Raw genomic sequence first — 14,676 nt, forward strand, 5'->3', positions numbered from 1 at the left:
TACCGGTACATAATTTCACATGTTATTTTCACACTAAACCGCAAGAGGGCGCTCTAGGCCTGCGTTGATAATGTCGACGTAGAAGAGGAAGCGCCGCATCTTCTACCTCCGGAGTTAGTTAGTTGTTTAAAAGTGACACCGAGGATGAAGATTTCATTGGATTTTAGTTGTTAGGAGTTACACGGATGGTTTGGTAAACTTAAGTTATTTATGCTATAGTTCTCTGAATAAGTCTTAATATGTTATGTTAACATACCAGGTTCTCAGTTGTGTCTTGTAACGTAACGTACAATTATTCAGCCTGTTGTTGCCTCTATTCTATTTTTATTTTAAATTGTCTTTCAAGATGACATGTCTGATCTTGGTGTTGGATTTTATCAGAGAAATTTCACTGCAAAAATGAGACTTATACTCCAGTGCGACTTATATACGTTTTTTCCTTCTTTATTATGCATTTTATGGCCGGAGCGACTTATAGTCCGGAAAATACGGTATATATATATATTTATTTTTTTTGCCTCGTGGTACCAAATACTTCAGGTTGGTCCAGATACAGATAACTTCCATGACTGGAGGCACCAAACGCACACTGACCTCAGACGACAGAAGCAGGTTTTTGATGGACTCCGCCTCCTTCAGCAGCTGAACCTCCTCCACGGTGTGAACGTCTCCGTCGTAAACCACCGACTTGTGAAGGACGCCTTGATCTGAAAAAGGACATTGTATATGAGGAGTCTTCCCTCTAGACAACCCTCTCAGAAACGGTGACCTCAACAGCTATGGTAATGCTTTGCCGCCCAGCCACCCAATCACTTTTGACAACATTGACGCACAATTCAAAAACACTATCGTAGTCAAAACTTAAATACGATACGTTACCTGTCGCAGTGAAGATGACGTCGTGGATCCGTCCGTCCAGCGCTCGCACTCTTTCCACCACGATCTGAGTGTAGTTGACGTCCTTGGCGATGAGTCGGGGTTTGTTGCCGATGGGCAGGATTTGATCTTCCAGCAGCGGGTGGTCTTTGACGAACTGGAGCGTCTTGTCCGGGAGGTGCAGAGAACTGCTGATGTTCTGACGCCGCATCGCGTTGTTGATGCACTGAAGGCGACACGGAAACATTTAACGTTAATGTTAATGTTCAATCTTAGCCGTCATGGTATATTCATGTTATGAAGTTATTATTTATGATGGATGATGAAAGCAGATGGAGTGAACGAATGCTCCTCCCATGATGCAACACTAATAGACTCAGGGACTCATTCATTCCTTGTGCTATTAGTCTGTTTATTTCTGAGTTTGGGGCAGGAGTGAAAAGATATTCCATGTTAATCTTTGTATCCTTCCGTTTGCGTTGTTTCATTTTGACCTACGTTCCTTTATTTTGATCCATGTTCTTCATACTTGTACTTTGTTTTGCCCTTTGTTCCTGTTTTTATGAAACTATCGTCTGCTGTGAACAGGAAACCAAATTTCCCGAAGGCGATCTCCAGAGGGATTAATAAAGTTTATCCAACTCTAATTCAAATCAAAAAGGTAAAAACAGATAAAATACAATAAAATAAAGTAAATATAATTGGAAAAATATTTAAAAAGTGACTCGTACTTTTTACAGCCAGACAGAAATGAAAACATGAAAATTAAACCATAGAATAACTGAAGACGATAACTAGGACTGGCATTTTTAAAAAACAATATTTTCAAGTATAACTAATATTTAGATAAAATACAATAAAATAAAGTAAATACATATAATTTGAAAAATATTAAAAAAGTGACTTGTACATTTATCAGACAAAAACGTAATTAAAAAATGGAAAATTAAACGATTGAATAACTGAAGACGATAACTAGAATGGCATTTTTTTTAGAAAACAATACTTTCAATTACAACTAATATTCAGAGGATCAAAGGTTGAACGTGTGCAACTCACGGATCCGGGGCGTGGCGTCGGCGTGGCGCCGTTGTAACGAACCCACTTGGTGTGCGACTGCTCCACCGTGGCCTTCTGCATGTACTTGCCTCTGGAGAACACGTCTTCCACGGCCGTCATGTTGTAGGAGCACACGGCTGACAGACCCACGTTACTCCTGCGACACAACATCAAAATATCATTAAAACACCTGTAAAACAAACGTGTCTGTGGTATCCCTTGTGTTGTCTCTGGGTCAAAGTTAACAAGGTCAATCAAATTAAACATCAAAATATCATTAAAACACCAGTAAAACAAACGTGTCTGTGGTATCCCTTGTGTTGTCTCTGGGTCAAGGTGAACAAGGTCAATCAAATTAAACATCAAAATATCATTAAAACACCAGTAAAACAAACGTGTCTGTGGTATCCCTTGTGTTGTCTCTGGGTCAAGGTGAACAAGGTCAATCAAATTAAACATCAAAATATCATTAAAACACCAGTAAAACAAACATGTCTGTGGTATCCCTTGTGTTGTCTCTGGGTCAAGGTGAACAAGGTCAATCAAATCAAACATCAAAATATCATTAAAACACCAGTAAAACAAACATGTCTGTGGTATCCCTTGTGTTGTCTCTGGGTCAAGGTGAACAAGGTCAATCAAATTAAACATCAAAATGTCATTAAAACACCTGTAAAACAAACTTGTCTGTGGTATCCCTTGTGTTGTCTCTGGGTCAAGGTGAACAAGGTCAATCAAATTAAACATCAAAATATCATTAAAACACCAGTAAAACAAACGTGTCAGTGGTATCCCTTGTGTTGTCTCTGGGTCAAGGTGAACAAGGTCAATCAAATGAAACATCAAAATATCATTAAAACACCTGTAAAACAAACGTGTCTGTGGTATCCCTTGTGTTGTCTCTGGGTCAAGGTGAACTAGGTCAATCAAATCAAACATCAAAATATCATTAAAACACCAGTAAAACAAACATGTCTGTGGTATCCCTTGTGTTGTCTCTGGGTCAAGGTGAACGAGGTCAATCAAATCAAACATCAAAATATCATTAAAACACCAGTAAAACAAACGTGTCTGTGGTATCCCTTGTGTTGTCTCTGGGTCAAAGTTAACAAGGTCAATCAAATTAAACATCAAAATATCATTAAAACACCTGTAAAACAAACATGTCTGTGGTATCCCTTGTGTTGTCTCTGGGTCAAGGTGAACAAGGTCAATCAAATTAAACATCAAAATATCATTAAAACACCAGTAAAACAAACGTGTCTGTGGTATCCCTTGTGTTGTCTCTGGGTCAAGGTGAACAAGGTCAATCAAATCAAACATCAAAATATCATTAAAACACCAGTAAAACAAACATGTCTGTGGTATCCCTTGTGTTGTCTCTGGGTCAAGGTGAACGAAGTCAATCAAATCAAACATCAAAATATCATTAAAACACCAGTAAAACAAACGTGTCTGTGGTATCCCTTGTGTTGTCTCTGGGTCAAGGTGAACAAGGTCAATCAAATCAAACATCAAAATATCATTAAAACACCAGTAAAACAAACATGTCAGTGGTATCCCTTGTGTTGTCTCTGGGTCAAGGTGAACGAGGTCAATCAAATCAAACATCAAAATATCATTAAAACACCAGTAAAACAAACATGTCAGTGGTATCCCTTGTGTCGTCTCGTTCACCTTGACCCAGAGACGACACAAGGGATACCACAAACACATTGGTTCTCGGGCCTTCGGGGTCATCTCGACCCCGAGCTAACGCAAAAAGTTCAAGGCTCTGACGACTGACCACTGCGAGGTGAAGACCCCGTAGATGACGGTTTCCTTGGGGTCCTTGAGGATGAAGACGTCTCGCACCACGTTGAAGACGAAGTTGAGCTCAGGCATGGAACACACCAGCTTGGCCTTCAGGAACGACGTCCACTTCTTCTGCAGAGTCCTCTGACCCCCGAGGTCGCCCTGAAGGGACGAGGAGAGATTGGAAAACGGTGTCAAACTCGAGATGGTAACATCGGGGTCAGGGGTCAAACATTAAAATCTTTCAAAAGAAGGATGTGGTTTCAGTGCAATTTAAGATTATCATGTTAAAATTTTAAAATAAAAATTTAAAATATACAGTTTATATACACATTTGCTGTATAAAATATTTGTGTATAAAAGCTTTTAGATTCACAATTAACGTATACATAACAGCGTGTTTATTTTTATATCGCAATTAAACTTCCAGCCACTAGATGACAGCAATCATTATGCCCTCCATAGTTAAGGGAACAGGGGGAATCCTGCGAGAACCCGGTGATGACTGAGGACGAGAGGATATGTAGCATTATTTAACAGGACCATATCGGTTTAGATTATTTATTTTTTTAAATGATGCATTTCAAGTTATTTTTACTTTTACCATATTCATTTTATGGGTTAAATTTCATAAAGTGTGTGTGAAATAATTTCTTCTTTTTTTTAAATTCACAATTAACATGCAAATATTCACAGTGTTTGTTCATTTTTGTGTTGCAAATAGAATTTCGACTGAGGACGAGAGGATACAGTGGCTCAAGCAGCTTTTAACGCCGATGTTCGCAGTCATTTTGGTTCCAAAACAATTGAAAGAAGCAGTTACGACTTCGTCAAGAGTCAAGTACTCAATACTAAAAAAAAAAAAAATTCCTACAGTATTACAATACATCTTATTGTTGACCTTATATCATGATACGTATATAGTATCATCAGATTCTTGACAACACACACCTCTAAATTGTGATGCTACTAAACAGTAAATACGTTTTATTTTTATTTTAACACCCTTGCAGGCCTCATGAAATGATTTGGCGGGCCAGATTCGGCCCCCGGGCCTTGAGGTCACTGAAAGTAGCAGCGACGACTACGATGGGGTCACAGAGGGTCGTGCTGGGAGGTCAAGTCTCTGATCGAGGACGGACAGAAGATCGAAGGCGTGTGCGTTAGAACACGTGTGAAGAGACGAGCCGAGCAGAGAGGCTGCTGGGAGGTCGACGGCTTGCTCTGACCTTGCAGACGCGGGCTATGCGGGGTATGAACAGCTTCCCGAAGAACTCGTACTCCACGGACACCTCGGTGAAGAAGTAGTAGACCTTGTCGTCTTCGCCGTCGGCTTCGCTCCTGCCGTCTCTGATGACGTCGGCGAAAACAAAACTGGGTTCTGTGAAGGAAGAATGAAATCAGTTCGTATACGAGTGCGTCAGTCTATCAAACGAGAGTGCAGACCCAAGCAAATATGATTGACCTACATTAATGAGATCTGGATCATTTCAAAAATCGTTTAGTTCAATATGGTTGAGAGCGATACGCTTACTGGGCAGCAGGTGGCAGTGGTGTTCTGAAACTAACCTTTTACACGCAACATAGAGAGGAATCTTGGAAAAGATGATGGTACCATCTCAAATGACCATTTGAATCCACAAATATTTTCATAATTTCCATTAGCAACATTTCCTGAACTATCAAAACACTTGAAGAGAAACCAGTTCCTGGTTTAAAAAGTATTTTCTTTAAAAAAAATAAATAAATAAAATCACCAATAAGTGACTTTTTCCTGGGAGTGTGAGAAAATATCAATTCTCTTAAACATGGCAATACATGTTTTTACTTTTGCTATTAAACAAAACTGTTTTTTTGTTAGTTTTTTTCAAATTTCATGTTGTTATAGTTCTTTTATGGTCATATGTCCATGTGTGTACAAGACAAAAGTATTAAAAAAAACTTCCATTTTATATTCAGAGAGTTGCATCTAGTGGCTGGAAGTTTAAATGCAACACAAAAATGAACATTCATTAGGTCCTCCACAGCTATGGGAACAATAATTCCCCGCTAGATCCTGGTGATGACTGAGTACGAGAGGATACAGTCGACTCCAGCAGCTTTTAAAGCTGACGTTTGTACATATTTTGGTTTGAAAACAAATGAAAGCAGTTACGACTTTGCTTTCTAACTTAACAAACCACATGACTCTTGAAAATTACTCAACTATAAACAAATGTCATTCATTGCCCAAAGGGGAGAAAATAATTCCGAAACCGTACCGTTGAGCCAAGACGTGGAGTACTCCGTCCTGAGCGATTGCAAGGGAGAGTATCTATAAATGATGGGTTCGCTTCCTAAAAAGTTGAAAGATGTGCCAGAATACAGCTCTCCGTCTGGAAGAAAAACAAAAAACATTTGAATCTCAACCGCTTCATATGAGACATTCGATTTGATACTCGAGCTTGAGGTTGCAGGCCCAACAAAATGTACATTTACCAAACTGTCTGTAACAGGAAGTACGAGTTTGATTCTTTTTATTCTTCTAGGCTCGATCAATTATCTCTGGAGTTTCCAATCGAATCCTTTCAACATGATTTTTAACTTTTATTGGATGTGCAATAATTGAACTTGACATCGATCATCTCGTCCCTCATCTTATCTTGAACTCAACATCTTTACATGTTGCCATAGCAACATGCATGTTAATCTACTTTTATTCAGAGACTACCGTCCAACTGGCCCCATAAAGTGACTTGACAAAAATGTGTTATATTTATTGTTCAGAAATAATGACTTTTTCTTATTTTCATACATTTGAGTATTTGTTGTTATAAAAATACTCTTTATTTTTATATGTGGCAAATTTTTTAAATTGTATTTAGTTTGAAGGTAGTTTATTGCTTAAGATAAGAAAGAGTTTATTGATTTCTACAATTAAACAGAGACTTTCAATAAAGGTTCAACTTTTGCCAACTGAAAGAAGTTGGTTTTGGAAGAGCCTCTAAAATTGAAAAGACAACATTATCAGAGTTATACTTTCTGTCAAAGACAGTTTGATAACTATTCATTTTGCTCGGCCTTTGACTGATAGTTGAAATACATTGTGTGATTGACTTCTTCTGACTTAGTGACAGGACATGTCTGGCCTTGTTTGATGTAAATATAAAGGAAACATCAACGTGGATTTGTAAGAAAAAGGAATAAAAAAGCAGTGATTCTCCCTCACGGCGTCGATGTTTCACTCACCGACCATGACGCTGGTGAAGCTCTGCGAGGGGTCGAAGGAACATTGACCTCGACCGTCCTTGGGTCGACCTGCCAGTGAAAAGTCCGACAGTTTCTGAAAAAGACAGAAAGGAATTAAAACGACATCAAATGTTCTACTTTATTTTTCTACCATGTATTTAAATAACATTAATTAATAATATTAGCTTGTAGAGTTTAAGACAAAGATGAACATTTAAATGTATACATTTGATAATATTTAATTGACACGATAGTCCAAATGTCTTTTAAGCACATCTGCAATAATAAAGATACACACAAATAACTAATACAGTGGATAATATTACTGCGATAATGTAACTGTTTTTGTTAATAAACTTTCAATAATTGCATCTTTTACCAGACTTGTGTGCATTTACATTTAGATTAAAGATCATTAATCTTTTTTCTTTACACTAGAGGTATTTAATTTATGCACCGTTTTAAGAACAAAATGGAAAATTGTACCATTTCAGTCGTAAAACTGTCTAATCTGAAGCATAAACACAACTTTCTGGCTGCTTTGACTTCTAGGAAAAGAAGAATCTACCAATAAAAAGTAAAAAATTATGAACTATACTTTCAATTCTGACATTTAAAATGCTGAGAATTTTTTATTTATTGAAATGTTGGCATTTTATAAAGCATTGTTTGTTTGTTTGTTTTCTCAAATAATTAAATTCAAATATTTTCTATATCAATTGGTTTGACTAATTATTTAAATTAAATACACTTGCTTATTGAAGAGTTGAATTTTATTTTAATAATTTGAATGAAAGAAAGAAAAATTGTATTTCAATATATAAGATGAGTTTATTTTTGCCGTATTGTACCAACATTTGTATATTGATTTTCAAATGGCCGGGAATGAAAAATACTGGAATGGAAATAATATTTTTAATTATTGCTCAAAATTTCATATTCTAACATATTGATAATCCAAAATGTAATTATTAATTAAAGAAACACTTGTATTAGATGATTTAAAAGATAATAAATTCTTAAAAGAACAACCTTTTAAAATTTAAAAAAGCAATAGTTTCAACTTTGAAAAGATTAATTCGACCATTTCATATTTTGAATTCTGATTGACTTCAAAAATAATAAAAATAAATGGACAAAATGGACTTGTTATGGGTTTCGTTGTAGCTAAAACAAAACATGGAGCTTTAGTGCATGAGCTGCACTTTCTAATGAAATCTCAATTTGATTTAATTAATGTATATACAGTTTTTAGTGGAATAAATACAATGGATATAATGTGTATTCTGACAACCATGAGTCCTGAGTACGTACCAGATAATCACACTGAGGCTGGAAGGCGTGTGTTCCGCACACATAAAGCTGCTGGTCGTCCATGAACTGAAGCACTCGGATGTAGTTCAGACAATCTCTCTGTCAGATCACGACAGTTAACATCAAGACAAAAACCTTTCTTCAAACCTCAAAGTCACTCACATCTTTGCTCTTTCCTTTCAGCATGCACATATTCATGGGCTCGTCCGCCACCTTCCACGTGAGCTGTCAATCATTGGAAGCGTGAACATCCAGGTCTTTTTTTTTCTTCTTAAAAATCCTCAAGTGTCGCAAAAATACCTTGTTGTGACTGAGGCTCACGTTCTTCTTGCTGAGCTCGAACACGGCTTCTCTGGCTCCCACGTACAGCGCGTCCCTGTCCTCGCTCAGCAGCAACGTGGAATAGTTGAAAATCCCCGGCTCGGAAAACTCCATCAGATCCAGATCTGGGAAGAAGATTTGTTTTTTTTTACCACCGTAGACAAACTGTCGCCGTCACACACTTGAAACAGTTTTGTGTTTGGACCCGGCGTGTCCGGCCGGCTCGAGTCACACCAGGTGCGAGAGGGTTTCGAGTTGCCGCTGCTCGACCACGAACACCGACATGAAAGCAAAAGCTGTCGCCGACGGACCGGTGGGGAGGAGAGGAACTCCACTGTGAGAACCAGCTTGAGCAGCTATTTATGTCGGAGGCGACGGGCAGACGACCTCCGCTTGAAGGCAGGAGAGCGTGGAGATGAAGCAGGTGTTGACACAGTTGACAGTTGAAGAAGAAAACATGTCACGTACAGTTCAAAGATACACTCAGAGTCTGTTCAGTGAATTACTGCAGCCACGTATGCACAATTATGCATACACATAAATTACTCATTTATTCATTTTCTACCGCTTTATCCCTGACCGGGGTCGCGGGGAGACTGGAGCCTATCCCAGTGTCATAGGGCGAGAGGCAGGGGACACCCTGGACAGGACGCCAGTCTGCCGCATGGCAAACAGACAGACAACCATTCACACACACACTCATACCCAATTTCCCCAAGTTCTGAATCAACCTCTGTAAGTACAACTATAGATCGCAATATTTGATTTCAGGATACTGCAGCCTGAAAATAAAAATGATTTGTAAGGAAGCAAAAAACTGTTTTTTTTCAAGGTTTATATTTAATATAGTTCATATAAAGCAAAATCATTTGATTTTTGATTTCCAATTAACTTAAAAATATTCACACCGTTTGTACATTGGTGTTCATATAGAGTTCTGGCCTCTAGATGACTGAGGACGAGAGGATACAGTGACTCCAGCAGCTTTTAAAGCTGATCTTTTGACATATTTTGGTTTGAAAAGAAATGAAAGCAGTTACAACTTGGTCAAGAGTCATGTGGTCTGTAAATACTACAACACCAGAGTCAAGTACTCGACATTACTACACATATATACTTGTTACTACACTATCACAACACCAGAGTCAAGTACTCCACTATACTACACATACAGTATATCTTAGTAACTACAGCAAATTGCAATACATCACAATATATTATCATTCGATTCTTGCCAATAAACCCTCCGATCATTAAGATCTTTTTCTCTTTTTTTTTCCCACTATTTCTACACATCAAACTGTCAACACACAAATAACAAACTAGCTAAAAAAGAATCAGGACATGTATAGAACATTTTAAGTATCTAATCACAAAAATGATTATTATATAATATATTTATATACTATTATATAATATTTCTCTATTATCCATTTTCTGGATAAGACAATAATGAACAAATCGAATGTTAAATTCATCAGCAGATGATTCATTGAAGGCCATGTTAGATGTTTATTCTCAGGATCAAAGTCCAGTGAGATCCTGAAGGCACCACTGTGATCTAGTGCTCTACAGGTGACATATTATGAGTTAGCGTTTAGTCATCTTGTGGTCGGAATATGACCTCCAGAGATCAAGATCAAACTGGTTCTCAACGCTCCACTCTTGCACTGATAGCTGGAAATTCCTACGCTGGTGAAGTCAGCGCTTGATGCTGCGATATTTGGATGGAAACTGGAAAGTTGTGGTTCAGACGTCTGTGGGGATGCATGGCTGCTACAGGAATAAAGTCTGCTTTTTTCTGCTCGCTCATCACTTCTAACGGAGCGTTTGGCATTTAACATTTTATATTATTAGCAAATAGAGTAAACATACTTTATGTTTTAAGGGTTAATCATTTAATTTCTGCCTGTAAGCCTATTTGATGTCTAAGTTTAATGATGCAGGTCGAGCAAGAGACCATCTTTAGCAAGAGGTGGTCAAGAAATAAAAAATCATCACATAAAATGTTACCATCATATCATAGCTTCGATTATATAGTTAAATTGTAACCGATTTGTAAATTAAAATTGGACAAAAATGGCCCAAATTTACCGTAAAAGCACACAAAGACCAACAACAAATTTAATTTAGAATTTTTTTGTTTCAAAGACTTTTAAATAAAAAAAATAAGTTGAAAGACCTGCGGCCCCTTCTCCACAAGAGTTGACCTCTGGTGACCCTGCGGACAGTTGAGTTTGAGACCCCTAAAGTAGAGGCTTCTTCAAATCCTTTTAAATATGCTTTAGGTTCAGACTTTGTTTTCTGCGTTAAAAAAAGTATAATTTTCTGTCCACCACAGAGGAGGTTATAGAATAGTAGTCAAATATAAACCTATTAAATATATTTATATATCATTCATATGGCTATATATTATATGTTGATATATGAACATTAACATGAGGAGATTGCAACATATAAATAAGCCATATGGATCATAAAGCTCACTATTAATCTGAAAACATCAAGGTTTTATGTCAGTAATCTTGATTTGTAGCTTAAACACATTAAAAACCATGTTAGAGCCAGACAGAATTATTATTTCAGCTTTAACTCATGACGTTTCATCCTCTGATAAATGTTTGACGATGAAGTGCATTTAACTCTTTATATCAGTGGATGTAGTTACGAGTAGAAATCATGTTGTACATCTCAGCTGTAACACAGTGACCCTCGAAGAGGCTCCAGCCAGGGATTACAACACTTCAGCAGCTGCTTTACTGAAAGTGTGTTAATGAGGTTTTTCCGGGGAACTCGGGGTGTTTCTGTGTTCTATGTTCTTTTCTGCCTTTCTCAGAATCCCCGAAGCAACCAAAAAAAAAGAAAAAAGAAAGAAAAAAAAGACACTCACCTTTGTGTTTCCACGAGCTCCGGGGCACAGCGTGGGGTCCGTGAGTGGACACCTCCAGAAGCAGACCCAGGAACACCCCCAGCACGCCGACTCCCATGTTAGAATCCGATAGCTTGGGAACCGTCAAGTTTCCTCTGCAAGACACGGGAGAAAAATGGTTGAGACATCAGTTCCAGGAAGGTTTTTAAGATGAGTAAGATGATGAAAAAAAAAAAAAAGGCAGGAGTTCCTCACAGGCTGAGCTCATGTGAGGACAGAGGCTGACAAGAAGGACATAAAATCCACTTCCTCTCATAGCGAGAGCTGGCAGATCTGATTCATCCTCTTTTCTGTTGCTCCGTCGAGCGAGTCACATGATCGACATCAGTGCAGATCTATTGGGCGACACCGTGTGCGACGTTTCTTTATCATGTCACGTCAAATAATGATATTAAAGTACCTTTGAATGCATGTATTACACACTGTTGCAACCAGTCTAAGAGACTAATAAATAATAATAAAATAGTACATAATGACCTGAATTCTGTCAACCATATATTGAAGAATTTTTTTTATATAATAATAACAATTACTTTATAATAATGTCCTTTGCTTTTTCTACAAAAAAATGCCCAGAAAAATGAAATACATTATAACATTATATATATATATAAAGATTTCAAAAGCAACAATTAATTATGCATTTATTTAATAGAAAAGTAAGTATATCAGTAGAATCATTAGTTCAATACGACTACATGTTGTCACTTTGTTTCATTCACGTTTGCCGATGAAATATGATATAATGACATTAAATGTCATAAAAGTCTAAACTTGACATGAGGTCACCGTACACAACTATATACGTGCGGTCGAGATAACATCAAAGGTCAAACCTGCGTCTACCACGTCAGCATCGAGCGCCAAAATACTTTAGAAAAATCCCCTTTTTCAAACAAACGAGTTCTTCCACACACAGGCGAGCGTATCTGATGACGACGGGCGTCGTGGCGACAACATTCCTCGTGGATATCAAATGCAGGTGTTGTTTGTGTTTAGTGTCGTAATAAACAAACATCTCTACGCCGGTCAGTCCATCACTGTGATCCGTGGACAAAAGTCACCGGAAACATGTTATTTACCGAGAGGACTTCATACAGGCTGATGTTAAAAACTGTTTGACGGGGTTGAAGAATGGTTTGTAACATCTTTTCCCATTTAGATCTGTCATTTTGTTTGATTCTTTTCATTTAATTTAAACAAGTTGATGCAAGTTAAGTCAGTTATTAATCCGCCTCTGTAACAATGTCAGCCATAACGTGTGTATCCACAATATAATGATACAAGATGTTGCAAGACTGAGATCTCGATCATAAAAACCACAACAATTTTTTATTTGTTCAGGCTTTTCCTTGATTTTCTGGAACTCCTTTGTTTTTCTAAGTATTATCTTGACCTTTAAAGTATATACTTTATTGAATTTTGTTTTGTTTGTTTAAGCGCTTTGTGAACCTGGTCTAGAAAAGCACTATATAAATACAAATTACTTACTTACTATTACTATGATTTTTAAATAGTTAAAAAGCATAGTTTTGCTATTTAAAATTTAAAACAACATGGAGCTTATTAACCGCTAACTAGAAGCACATTTAACAACGTGAGTCACAAGTTTCATCCGAAATAAAAATGAGCTCCGAAATAAAACTTGACATAAGCACTGGGTGGAGGAGTTGAACTAACAGCTGGAACATCTGTTGAAAATGAAGCGATCTGACATATTTAGAGGCCGGGCTTCCTGTTGTAGGAATGTGTTGCTGACCACCCAGTGACCCTTTCATCTTCGCTATTTCTCGTCGTTCTAATGCTCCTGTGCACAGACTTGATACTTAATTATATTAGTTTGCATTAGAATTAATGTTTGAATTAACTTTAAAAATCTTTGCACTTACGAGCTCCATAGTTTCAACTATTTTACTAGTTTGAAGGCAGACAAGGTTCAAGTCTCTGAAAACTCACAAAACATTGTGTTTTTCTGGAGATAAGATCTTGTTGAACATAACCACACCCAATCTGCCGTGATTGTTCGAGCATGGAGGTGTGTCACCACGCGTCATCAATCCTGAAAGTCCCCACCTCCATTTGACTCGTTGTATAAACAAAGCGGGCGTAATCACAGCTGGCTGAAGTTCATAATGGACTCTCGTAACCTCTCGTTCGTCCAGATTTCAGAGCAACTTTATAAAGTAATAAGTTGAAAACAACCTCGTGATGAGGAACTTACTGCGTCATGGAGAAGAAGACTTCATTATTTACTACATGTAAGTGAGTCAGGAGGGTTAAGTTTTCACATAAATAAATCTTTAAAGAGACTAAAAAGGTGGGCTATTAGTCTGGATTAAATTGCATATATTGCAATATAAATGGCTGATAAAAATCACAAATTAACAAAAAATAGGCACTTCATTTCAGACAGTATTGTATTCCTTCTCTTTCACAGAACTTTCCAGATTAATTCTTAACACTATATAACAGGTGAAACATTCAATCTGTGATCAGGATGATAGCAAATATTTTACCAAACAGACTTTAATTTTAAAGCTCTTGAGGGGCCACATAAAATGGGTTGCTGGGCCAGATTGGGCACATGTGCATATCTTTCTGGGTTGAAAATAAAGAAAATAAAATGGTTTTAACTTTTGTTCTCATTGATTATTGCCGTTTTAAATGGATTTTATTTTGAAAAAAGGACGACATCGTAAAATATAAGCCTTCAAGTCTTGACACATCAAGACGTTCTTTTCAGTTTACAAAAAACGAGTTAAAACGTGTGAAACATGATTTATTTTGACTGTTCAATCAGAAGCTCAGTCCGTGAATATAATGCCGACATTAAACTGGTCGTTGGTGTAAAATAATTGGGGTTTATTGGCTTATTTTTTTCCCCATTGTAACTTGAATTACTTCATCTGTTCATCACAGCTTTTTCTCTTTTGATGCGTCAAGTTAATTTTTTGGGTCACATTAATCCAATGTTGCAAAAAGTGCATAAATTAGCCTGGATTCTTTACTAGCAACACACTCTTGGCCCATATGTGCTCTTTGAATAAAACTTCTGTCTTCTGGTCTCAGTTTCCTTGAAGCGATTTACCAAAAGAAGAAGAAAAAAAAACAAGTGTGTCACGTCGGACTAAATATAACGGTGCAAGTTAGACTCA

General features: G+C 37.3%; 1 protein-coding gene across 7 annotated transcripts in view; it reads right to left on the reverse strand.

The window, feature by feature from the left end:
- sema4d (sema domain, immunoglobulin domain (Ig), transmembrane domain (TM) and short cytoplasmic domain, (semaphorin) 4D) overlaps window positions 1-14,676 on the reverse strand; it is a 49,915-nt gene that overhangs the window by 3,905 nt on the left and 31,334 nt on the right. For 6 of the 7 annotated variants that reach the window (XM_087790693.1, XM_087790696.1, XM_087790691.1 and 3 more), the window contains 11 exons: window positions 11,483-11,616; window positions 8,572-8,717; window positions 8,434-8,496; window positions 8,272-8,370; window positions 6,958-7,051; window positions 5,991-6,104; window positions 4,959-5,110; window positions 3,722-3,891; window positions 1,936-2,092; window positions 880-1,102; window positions 595-707 (listed from right to left, as the gene is read on the reverse strand). In XM_087790693.1, the coding sequence (XP_087646819.1) occupies window positions 595-707; window positions 880-1,102; window positions 1,936-2,092; window positions 3,722-3,891; window positions 4,959-5,110; window positions 5,991-6,104; window positions 6,958-7,051; window positions 8,272-8,370; window positions 8,434-8,496; window positions 8,572-8,717; window positions 11,483-11,616 (1,465 nt within the window). Of the gene's footprint in view, window positions 1-594; window positions 708-879; window positions 1,103-1,935; window positions 2,093-3,721; window positions 3,892-4,958; window positions 5,111-5,990; window positions 6,105-6,957; window positions 7,052-8,271; window positions 8,371-8,433; window positions 8,497-8,571; window positions 8,718-11,482; window positions 11,617-11,716; window positions 11,768-14,676 lie in introns of those variants that run through there. The other variant, XM_087790698.1, reaches the window with a different exon arrangement.

The sequence above is a fragment of the Callionymus lyra genome, chromosome 5, assembly GCF_982586985.1.
Source record: "Callionymus lyra chromosome 5, fCalLyr1.hap1.1, whole genome shotgun sequence".
Taxonomy (NCBI): domain Eukaryota; kingdom Metazoa; phylum Chordata; class Actinopteri; order Syngnathiformes; family Callionymidae; genus Callionymus; species Callionymus lyra.